This window comes from Liolophura sinensis, chromosome 10, assembly GCF_032854445.1.
Source record: "Liolophura sinensis isolate JHLJ2023 chromosome 10, CUHK_Ljap_v2, whole genome shotgun sequence".
Lineage (NCBI taxonomy): Eukaryota > Metazoa > Mollusca > Polyplacophora > Chitonida > Chitonidae > Liolophura > Liolophura sinensis.
Genome location: NC_088304.1, coordinates 30691238 through 30704366, shown reverse-complemented (window position 1 = coordinate 30704366; position 13129 = coordinate 30691238). Strand labels below are relative to the sequence as shown.

At 43.5% G+C, this 13129-nt stretch overlaps 1 protein-coding gene across 1 annotated transcript; it reads left to right on the top strand.

Moving 5' to 3' along the window:
- The first annotated feature begins 9 nt into the window (after nt 1-9).
- LOC135476688 (ribosomal RNA small subunit methyltransferase NEP1-like) lies at nt 10-4643 on the top strand. Its single transcript, XM_064756797.1, has 6 exons — nt 10-378; nt 768-869; nt 1141-1282; nt 1521-1579; nt 1837-1986; nt 3724-4643. The coding sequence occupies exons 1-6, from the start codon at nt 229-231 to the stop codon at nt 3835-3837; spliced, it is 717 nt and encodes a 238-aa protein (XP_064612867.1). The 5' UTR covers nt 10-228; the 3' UTR covers nt 3838-4643.
- The last annotated feature ends 8486 nt before the right edge of the window (nt 4644-13129 follow it).

Here is a 13129-nt window from a genome sequence, read left to right as displayed (position 1 = left end):
AAAAGAACATTTAAGCGTTATATTTATGCTTAGTGGATTCAGGCCCTTTTGTCATAAATGTTATTAAAATGTTTAAAATGATTTCATACAAACGTTCGTAACCCCTTGCATTTTTACTCACATGATAAACATGATCCGCTGCCGTATTTAAATAATGAAGACACAACAATAATTGCGCCACAACAGGAAGCAGCGCTACACGTGGATTTCAACAACAACGATTTAAGCATGGCACCCAAGAGGAAAAATGAATCGCAAGTTGGTTCTGAAGGTCAGGTGATTCAGAAAAAACAGAAGGTGATAAAATCAGTGGCTTCACTTAAAGATACAAAACGCCTCATAGTCGTGTTGGAACATGCGTCTCTGGAAACGGTAAAAGTAAGTAGTGTTTCGTTCTGAATGTGGGAACTGTTTGGTATGGCCTAATGCTTTTTTCCCGTGAGGTCTTTCTTGAGGAAATCGTGAAGTTTAGACTGATGACTATTGTTTGTCGTTGACCCCCTCTCCACATGTTCATTGTGAAAAGTAGAATCTTCAGTGAACTGACGTCCTATCCTCTGCCATGTGACAAAAACATCAACACAAACTTTGCACTTGCAGCTTTCCTTTCTTGTGTTTTTTTCTTTTAAATCATTGTTCAGTATCAGCTGGCGTTCAGGCTGCAGACATGTACATGCTACGCCATGTGTCCGATGGTTATAAATGGACTGATCTACGTCATGGAAACGATGGTGATAAATGGACTGATCATTTTTTTTCTGTTTCAGGTTGGAAAACAGTATGAGCTCCTCAACTGTGATAAACACAGAAATATTGCCAAGAAATTCAAAAGGGACATAACTCAGTGCCGTCCAGACATCACACACCAGGTGAAGTGACTTCCCTTTGACTACCACTTGTGCATTTAACTTTCCTGTCAGTGTGCTTGTCTCTAGTGTTTAACTATTGAAGACAAACGTGGCTATCAGCATATGGTTTAATTATCGAAGAAGGTACAGATGAACCATTCTTTATGGGTGAGATCTAATTCAAAGAAATTTACCTCCGTCTGCTGTAGTAAATATTTACTACCTTGAAATTATAGTTTTCAACTCGCTGTATTTATAAGTCAGCATCTGATCACACCTCTTATTTTTGTAGTGTTTGCTGATGTTGATGGACAGCCCCTTGAATAGAGCAGGCCTTCTACAGGTTTATATTCACACTGAAAAAAATGTTCTTATTGAAATCAACCCTCAAACAAGAATTCCAAGAACGTTTGACAGATTTTGTGGCTTAATGGGTAAGATACTTTCTCTGATCCAAAATGTATGAAACAAAAAATACAAAAATTGCAATACACTTGTTGAAGAATCTTTTAACTGGGTACAAGAAGTGTTAAAATTTGTGAAATAAGATTTTTGGGGTGATTTAGCTGTATTATGTGATGTTGAAACACTACTGATCAAATCTTTGATTTTGGACAGAGGACTGCTTTGGTTTTAATAATTTCTCCTGCTCTCCTCTTTTTATTCTTTCAGTGCAGTTATTGCACAAACTCAGTGTGCACGCATCTGATGGCCCTCAAAAGCTTTTAAAGGTTGGGACTTTTGCTAATTATTTGATCTCTGCTACTGTAAAACATTCTGTGAAGGTTTTGCCTTAATTTACAGCCTATTCAGTGAATTAGCTTATTCTTTTAAATGTAAAAGGTACATGTAATTGTATATGAATGAGTCATTTAAGATGTTAAGAAAACCTTTCTTCATACTTATTTCTAGACATATACATGCATCTGTGTTGATATCATACCTGGTATTAAAGTATTTCAAGTCAAACATCAATTATCTTGTACAGGTGATCAAAAACCCAATCACAGATCACTTACCAGTGGGTTGTACTAAAATCTGCACCTCCTTCAGTGCCGACAGTATTGTCAATCCACGTGAATTAGTCCCATCTGACGAACCAATCGTATTTGTTGTTGGTGGTATGGCTCATGGCAGTGTAAGTATGAAGCATGTTTCTCAAGAATAACTTGAAGCGGTTTGATTGATGAAGTACGTCATTAAAATCATTAGCAGTTTAATGTATCCAGTCTTTCCTATTATAACTTTAGTCACTAGAAATTGCTTAAAATATTTCTCAGGCTGTCTGAAATACCATGGATTCTTGGGACTAACTAGCCACTGGACCTTTGCCTGCTGGGGTGGGTTATATGTAGTATTTTCACTGCTTCAAAATACCATAGTGTTATAGGTTTACTCAGCTTCAGAACATTGTGAATGGGTGTGGTGTCATGTCTGGTGTCAGTACCATAGTGTTATAGGTTTACTCAGCTTCAGAACATTGTGTGATGTCTGATGTCAGAACATTGTGAGTGGGTGTGGTGTCATGTCTGATGTCAGACCCATAGTGTTATAGGTTTACTCAGCTTCAGAACATTGTGTCATGTCTGATGTCAGAACATTGTGAGTGTGTGTGGTGTCATGTCTGGTGTCAGTATTTTGTGAGCTGGTTAGGTGTCATGTCTATTGTCAGTACATTGTGGGTGGGTGTGGTGTCCTGTCTGATGTCAGTACATTGTGTGTGGGTGGGATGTCATGTCTGGTGTCAGTACATTGTGAGTGGGTGTGGTGTCATGCCTGGTGTCAGTATGCTGTGAGTGGGTGTTGTGTCATATCTAGTGTCAGTACATTGTGAGTGGGTGTGGTGTCATATCTAGTGTCAGTATATTGTGAGTGGGTGTGATGTCATGTCTGGTGTCAGTACATTGTGAGTGGGTGCGGTGCCATGTCTAGTACCAGTGTATGGTGTCATATCAAGTATCAGCAACCCAAGAAAATAAACCATGTACAAAACCGAAGTCCATAACTTTTGTGTTAAGGACAAAGACCACTCTAAAATGAAGTATATATGAGGTGAAAAACAAGTAAAATCTGTAAAGGAAAATAGTTGGATTTATTGTTTTAGAAATTTTCTAAACAAGTAGAATTGTATTAAAGATCTACGGTAGTCTGTTGTGGCCCAGAAGGTATCAGTTACATCACATCCAGACTTTTTGTCTGAAAGGATTTGTTTCAAGGTCAAATCAGCGAATGCATTCATAGATTTCTATGTACATGCATTTTGAATGCCGAAATGTAGCAGTCTAATGTGTGGTAAATCGAAAGACAGCACCTGACTAGTGTTTATGCCCACTGAAAGATTACCATTCAAAGTATCTTAAACCGGTATTACATATTTGTTTAGATTTTTTTCAACCCAGTAAAAGTCCAGTAAAAGTTTCATCGAGCTCTGCCCGGTTTCCTCCCATCGCATACATGAAATATTCTTGAGTAAGGCGTAAAACAATCAAATAAATAAATACAATAGGATTGCATGTTGTATAATTGAATTCATGCTCATTATCTGACACAAACGAAAATAAATCTAAGCACCTCTGAGGCTGATCTAGGCATTCAACTGTAGCTGGATTTCATGCTTTAATTTTGTAGTGGTGGCTTCAAAGATGAGAGCAGTACTGACCTAGTTATCCTGGACATCAGAGAAAGCACATTTCAATTGCATTTTACTTAGTTAAACAAATTGTAAGCCAAATAAATCAACTAATTTCCAGACAGTTTTTTAATGGTCTTTCATCTGATATATGCTTCCTTTTAGACTGATCTTTGCCTTTTAATGAAACTGAGTTGATATTGTTTATTTAATGAGTTATTTACTCTCATTTTGTTTTGCTCACAGGTGAAAGTTGATTACACAGAGAAGACGGTTTCCATCAGCAACTACCCCTTGTCAGCAGCCCTGACCTGCACCAAACTCTGCGGGGCATTTGAGGAAGTGTGGGGAATTGTATAGCGTATGGCAATTCAGTCGTGTTTCAGAGAACAATAATCATTAAATGTGATGTAAAAATTCCAATATCACACTTCAGCAATAAGATCAGATCGACACACGGACAACTGCGGCTGTTGTGTTCCTTCAAGCAATTTACTGAGGAGTTTGCTGTATGTGTCACCATTACGCCCACCCATTGAAAGATGCAGGACATCTTTGACTTCGATTGTAGTGGAAAATGGTATTCCCGGTATGTTTCAGGGCAGAACTTTTTTGGTATTATATACCTTTGTAATGTGATTTCACTGTGTGTTAGGAAATAAGAGACTAGTTAAACATTGAACAAATACAATCCAAACAATCTGGCTATCCCTTGAAGTAAGGAGGTCTGTTTGATGGGTACCTGTTAAAGGGTCAGAGAACCGATTAGTTACCTTGGTGGAAGGAGCGTAACCTGGATTCGAACCTGTGGCCCCATCAGCTGCTAAATGGATAGATATTATAAATATATATAGAGAGAAGCGACTACATTGTCTATTAGGTGTTTTTTGTTGTCAAATTTAGCATAACCCCTAGTATACCATTGTGTCCACCGTGGTTCTGCTGCCTCATTTAAGTGTCATGTTAAAGACACCACACTTACTGCCCCGTCTAAGCAGTCAGTAGAAAAGTGAAAGTGGGCCCATTGGTATGGCTTAAGTCAGGTTTGCTATTTGACAGGCAAGGAGGTATAATGCTAACATTGCCAATTCTAAGGTCTTACAGGATGAATTGTTTAGGAGGGGGCCTCCGTGGCTCACTTGGTTAGCGCGCTAGTGCAGCGTAATGACCCATGATCCTCTCACCAATGCAGTCGCTGTGAGTTCAAGTCCAGCTCATGCTGGCTTCCTCTCCGGCCGTTTGTGGGAAGGCCTGCCAGCAACCTGCGGATGGTCGTGGGTTTCCCCTGGGCTCTGCTCTGTTTCCTCCCACCATAATACTGGCCGCCGTCGTATAAGTGAAATATTCTTGAGTACGGCGTAAAACACCAATCAAATAAATTCATAAATAAAATAAGAATTGTTTTGGAAATTGAATTCAATATTATCGTATCACAACCACCGGTGGAGTACTTGTGGTTTAGTGTGGCTTTCAACGTGATATTAGTCATGTTATGTCCCATAATGCAGAGTAACTGAAACATCATGCTACAGACACCAGATATGACACTCTACGCCTTCACAATATACTGACACCAGACAGAACAGCCACCCAGTCATAATACACTGAAACGAGACATGACAGCCACCCAGTCATAGTACACTAATACCAGACATGCCAGCCACCCAGTCATAGTACGCTGATCTCAGACATGACAGCCACCCAGTCATAGTACACTGATCTCAGACATGACAGCCACCCAGTCATAGTACACTGATCTTAGATATGACAGCCACCCAGTCATAGTACACTGATATCGGACATGACAGTCACCCAGTCATAATACACTGAAACCAGACATACCAGCCACCCAGTCATAGTATACTGATACCAGACATGCCAGTCACCCAGTCATAGTACACTGATATCGAACTAGACAGCCACCCAGTCATAGTACACTGATATCGGACATGACAGCCACCTAGTCATAGTATACTGATATCAGACATGACAGCCACCCAGTCATAGTACACTGATCTCAGACATGACAGCCACCCAGTCATACTACACTGATATCGGACAAGACAGCCACCCAGTCATAGTATATTGATACCAGACATGCCAGCCACCCAGTCATAATACACTGATATTGGACAAGACAGCCACCCAGTCATAGTATACTGATATCGGACATGAAAGCCACCTAGTCATAGTATACTGATATCAGACATGACAGCCACCCAGTCATGGTACACTGATCTCAGACATGACAGCCACCCAGTCATATTACACTGATATCGGACAAGACAGCCACCCAGTCATAGTATATTGATACCAGACATGCCAGCCACCCAGTCATAGTACACTGATATCGGACAAGACAGCCACCCACTCATAGTATACTGATACCAGACATGACAGCCACCCAGTCATAGTATACTAATACCAGACATAACAGCCACCCAGTCATAGTACACTGATACCAGACATGACAGTCACCCAATCATAGCACACTAATACCAGACATGTTAGCCACTGAGTCATTGTACACTAATACCAGACATGACAGCCACCCAGTCATAGTACACAGATATCGGACATGACAGCCACCCAGTCATAATACACTGAAACCAGACATACCAGCCACCCAGTCATAGTATACTGATACCAGACATGCCAGTCACCCAGTCATAGTACACTGATATCGAACAAGACAGCCACCCAGTCATAGTACACTGATATCGGACATGACAGCCACCTAGTCATAGTATACTGATATCAGACATGACAGCCACCCAGTCATAATACACTGATCTCAGACATGACAGCCACCCAGTCATATTACACTGATATCGGACATGACAGCCACCCAGTCATAGTATATTGATACCAGACATGCCAGCCACCCAGTCATAGTACACTGATATCAGACATGACAGCCACCCAGTCATAGTATACTGATACCAGACATGACAGCCACCCAGTCATAGTATAATAATACCAGACATGACAGCCACCAAGTCATAGTACACTGATACCAGACATGACAGCCACCCAGTCATAGTACACTAATACCAGACATGACAGCCACCCAGTCATAGTACACGAATACCAGACATGACAGCCACCCAGTCATAATACACTGCAACCAGACATGACAGTCACCCAGTCATAGCACACTAATACCAGACAAGTTAGCCACTCAGTTATAGTACACTAATACCAGACATGACAGCCACCCAGTCATAGTACACTGATATCGGACATGACAGTCACCCAGTCATACTATACTGATACCAGACATGCCAACCACCCAGTCATAGTAAACTGATATTAGACATGCCAGCCACCCAGTCATAATACACTGAAACCAGACATGCCAGACACGCAGTCATAGTACACTGACACCAGACATGTTAGCCACTAAGTCACAGTACACTGATACCAGACATGACAGCCACCCAGTCATAGTACACTGATATCAGACATGCCAGCCACCCAGTCATAGTACACTGACACCAGACAGGACAGCCACTCGACATAGTACACTCATACCAGACATGACAGCCACCCAGTCATAGTACACTGATCTCAGACATGGCAGCCACCCAGTCATAGTACACTGAAACCAGACATGACAGCCACCTTGTCATAGTATACTGATACCAGACATGACTGTCACCCAGTCATAGCTCACTAATACCAGACATGTTAGCCACTCAGTCACAGTACACTAATACTAGACATGACAGCCACCCAGTCATAGTACACTGATATCGGACATGACAGCCACCCAGTCATAATACACTGAAACCAGACATACCAGCCACCCAGTCATAGTATACTGATACCAGACATGCCAGTCACCCAGTCATAGTACACTGATATCGAACAAGACAGCCACCCAGTCATAGTACACTGATATCGGACATGACAGCCACCTAGTCATAGTATACTGATATCAGACATGACAGCCACCCAGTCATAATACACTGATCTCAGACATGACAGCCACCCAGTCATATTACACTGATATCGGACATGACAGCCACCCAGTCATAGTATATTGATACCAGACATGCCAGCCACCCAGTCATAGTACACTGATATCGGACAAGACAGCCACCCAGTCATAGTATACTGATACCAGACATGACAGCCACCCAGTCATAGTATAATAATACCAGACATGACAGCCACCCAGTCATAGTACACGAATACCAGACATGACAGCCACCCAGTCATAGTACACGAATACCAGACATGACAGCCACCCAGTCATAATACACTGAAACCAGACATGACAGTCACCCAGTCATAGCACACTAATACCAGACAAGTTAGCCACTCAGTCATAGTACACTAATACCAGACATGACAGCCACCCAGTCATAGTACACTGATATCGGACATGACAGTCACCCAGTCATACTATACTGATACCAGACATGCCAACCACCCAGTCATAGTAAACTGATATTAGACATGCCAGCCACCCAGTTATAATACACTGAAACCAGACATGCCAGACACGCAGTCATAGTACACTGACACCAGACATGTTAGCCACTAAGTCACAGTACACTGATACCAGACATGACAGCCACCCAGTCATAGTACACTGATATCAGACATGCCAGCCACCCAGTCATAGTACACTGACACCAGACAGGACAGCCACTCGACATAGTACACTCATACCAGACATGCCAGCCACCCAGTCATAGTACACTGATCTCAGACATGGCAGACATCCAGTCATAGTACACTGATCTCAGACATGACAGCCACCTTGCCATAGTATACTGATACCAGACATGCCAGCCACCCAGTCATAGTACACTGATATCAGACATGCCAGCCACCCAGTCATAGTACACTGACACCAGACATGTTAGCCACTCAGTCACAGTACACTGATACCAGACATGACAGCCACCCAGTCATAGTACACTGATATCAGACATGCTAGCCACCCAGTCATAGTACACTGACACCAGACAGGACAGCCACTCAGTCATAGTACACCGATACCAGACAGAACTGACACCCAGTCATAGTACACTGATACCAGACATGCCAGCCACTCAGTTGTAGTACATTGATAACAGACATACCAGTCACCCAGCCATAGTACACTGATACCAGACAGGACAAGCACACAGTCATAGTACACTGATACCAGACATGCCAACCACCCAGTCATAGTACACTGACACCAGACATATCAGCCACCCAGTTATACTACACTGCTACCAGACATGACAGCCACACAGTCATAGAACACTGACAGCAGACATAACACCCACCCAGTCATACTATCCTGATACCAGACATACCACCCATCCAGTCATAGTGCACTGATACCAGACATACCAACCACCCAGTCATAGTACAATGATATTAGACATACCAGCCACCCAGTCATAGTACACTGGTACCAGACAGTACAGCCACACAGTCATAGTACACTGACACTGGACATACCACCCACACAGTCATAGTACATTGATACTGGACATACCACCCAGACAGTCATAGCACACTGATACCAGACAGGACAGCCACCCAGTCAGTACACTGATACCAAACATACCACCCACTAAGTCATAGGACACTGATATCAGACAGGACAGGCACCCTATTCATAATACACTGATACCAGACATGACAGCCACCCAGTCAAAGTACACTGATACCAGACATGACAGCCACCCAGTTATAGTACACTGATACCAGACAGGACAGCCACCCAGTCATAGAACACTGATAGCAGACATAACACCCACCCAGTCATACTATGCTGATACCAGACATACCACCCACCCAGCCATAGTACAATGATACCAGACAGGACAGCCACACAGTCATAGTACACTGACATTAAAAATGCCAGCCACACACTCATAGTACACTGATACCAGACATACCACCCACCCAGTCATAGTACACTGATACCAGACATACCAACCACCCAGTCATAGTACAATGATATTAGACATACCACCCACCCAGCCATAGTACACTGATACCAGACAGGACAGCCACCCAGTCATAGTACACTGACATTAAAAATGCCAGCCACACACTCATAGTACACTGATACCAGACATACCACCCACCCAGTCATAGTACACTGATACTACTGATACCAGACATAGTACACAGTCATAGTACATTGATACTGGACATACCACCCACACAGTCATAGTACACTGATACTGGACATACCACCCACACAGTCATAGTACACTGATACCAGACAGGACAGCCACCCAGTCATAGTACACTGATACTAGACATGACAGCCACTCAGTCATAGTACAATGATACAGGACATACCACCCACCCAGCCATAGTACACTGATACCAGACATGCCAGCCACCCAGTCATAGTACGCTGATCTCAGACATGACAGCCACCCAGTCATAGTACACTGATCTCAGACATGACAGCCACCCAGTCATAGTACACTGATCTCAGATATGACAGCCACCCAGTCATAGTACACTGATATCGGACATGACAGTCACCCAGTCATAATACAATGAAACCAGACATACCAGCCACCCAGTCATAGTATACTGATACCAGACATGCCAGTCACCCAGTCATAGTACACTGATATCGAACTAGACAGCCACCCAGTCATAGTACACTGATATCGGACATGACAGCCACCTAGTCATAGTATACTGATATCAGACATGACAGCCACCCAGTCATAGTACACTGATCTCAGACATGACAGCCACCCAGTCATATTACACTGATATCGGACAAAACAGCCACCCAGTCATAGTATATTGATACCAGACATGCCAGCCACACAGTCATAGTATACTGATATCAGATATGACAGCCACCCAGTCATAGTACACTGATCTCAGACATGACAGCCACCCAGTCATATTACACTGATATCGGACAAGACAGACACCCAGTCATAGTATATTGATACCAGACATGCCAGCCACCCAGTCATAGTACACTGATATCGGACAAGACAGCCACCCACTCATAGTATACTGATACCAGACATGACAGCCACCCAGTCATAGTATACTAATACCAGACATAACAGCCACCCAGTCATAGTACACTGATACCAGACATGGCAGCCACCCAGTCATAGTACACTAATACCAGACATGACAGCCACCCAGCCATAATACACTGAAACCAGACATGACAGTCACCCAATCATAGCACACTAATACCAGACATGTTAGCCACTGAGTCATTGTACACTAATACCAGACATGACAGCCACCCAGTCATAGTACACTGATATCGGACATGACAGCCACCTAGTCATAGTATACTGATATCAGACATGACAGCCACCCAGTCATAATACACTGATCTCAGACATGACAGCCACCCAGTCATATTACACTGATATCGGACATGACAACCACCCAGTCATAGTATATTGATACCAGACATGCCAGCCACCCAGTCATAGTACACTGATATCAGACAAGACAGCCACCCAGTCATAGTATACTGATACCAGACATGACAGCCACCCAGTCATAGTATAATAATACCAGACATGACAGCCACCAAGTCATAGTACACTGATACCAGACATGACAGCCACCCAGTCATAGTACACTAATACCAGACATGACAGCCACCCAGTCATAGTACACGAATACCAGACATGACAGCCACCCAGTCATAATACACTGAAACCAGACATGACAGTCACCCAGTCATAGCACACTAATACCAGACAAATTAGCCACTCAGTCATAGTACACTAATACCAGACATGACAGCCACCCAGTCATAGTACACTGATATCGGACATGACAGTCACCCAGTCATACTATACTGATACCAGACATGCCAACCACCCAGTCATAGTAAACTGATATTAGACATGCCAGCCACCCAGTCATAATACACTGAAACCAGACATGCCAGACACGCAGTCATAGTACACTGACACCAGACATGTTAGCCACTAAGTCACAGTACACTGATACCAGACATGACAGCCACCCAGTCATAGTACACTGATATCAGACATGCCAGCCACCCAGTCATAGTACACTGACACCAGACAGGACAGCCACTCGACATAGTACACTCATACCAGACATGACAGCCACCCAGTCATAGTACACTGATCTCAGACATGGCAGCCACCCAGTCATAGTACACTGAAACCAGACATGACAGCCACCTTGTCATAGTATACTGATACCAGACATGACTGTCACCCAGTCATAGCGCACTAATACCAGACATGTTAGCCACTCAGTCACAGTACACTATTACCAGACATGACAGCCACCCAGTCATAGTACACTGATATCGGACATGACAGCCACCCAGTCATAATACACTGAAACCAGACATACCAGCCACCCAGTCATAGTATACTGATACCAGACATGCCAGTCACCCAGTCATAGTACACTGATATCGAACAAGACAGCCACCCAGTCATAGTACACTGATATCGGACATGACAGCCACCTAGTCATAGTATACTGATATCAGACATGACAGCCACCCAGTCATAATACACTGATCTCAGACATGACAGCCACCCAGTCATATTACACTGATATCGGACATGACAGCCACCCAATCATAGTATATTGATACCAGACATGCCAGCCACCCAGTCATAGTACACTGATATCGGACAAGACAGCCACCCAGTCATAGTATACTGATACCAGACATGACAGCCACCCAGTCATAGTATAATAATACCAGACATGACAGCCACCCAGTCATAGTACACGAATACCAGACATGACAGCCACCCAGTCATAGTACACGAATACCAGACATGACAGCCACCCAGTCATAGTACACGAATACCAGACATGACAGCCACCCAGTCGTAATACACTGAAACCAGACATGACAGTCACCCAGTCATAGCACACTAATACCAGACAAGTTAGCCACTCAGTCATAGTACACTAATACCAGACATGACAGCCACCCAGTCATAGTACACTGATATCGGACATGACAGTCACCCAGTCATACTATACTGATACCAGACATGCCAACCACCCAGTCATAGTAAACTGATATTAGACATGCCAGCCACCCAGTTATAATACACTGAAACCAGACATGCCAGACACACAGTCATAGTACACTGACACCAGACATGTTAGCCACTAAGTCACAGTACACTGATACCAGACATGACAGCCACCCAGTCATAGTACACTGATATCAGACATGCCAGCCACCCAGTCATAGTACACTGCCACCAGACAGGACAGCCACTCGACATAGTACACTCATACCAGACATGCCAGCCACCCAGTCATAGTACACTGATCTCAGACATGGCAGCCATCCAGTTATAGTACACTGATCTCAGACATGACAGCCACCTTGTCATAGTATACTGATACCAGACATGCCAGCCACCCAGTCATAGTACACTGATATCAGACATGCCAGCCACCCAGTCATAGTACACTGACACCAGACATGTTAGCCACTCAGTCACAGTACACTGATACCAGACATGACAGCCACCCAGTCATAGTACACTGATATCAGACATGCCAGCCACCCAGTCATAGTACACTGACACCAGACAGGACAGCCACTCAGTCATAGTACACCGATACCAGACAGAACTGACACCCAGTCATAGTACACTGATACCAGACATGCCAG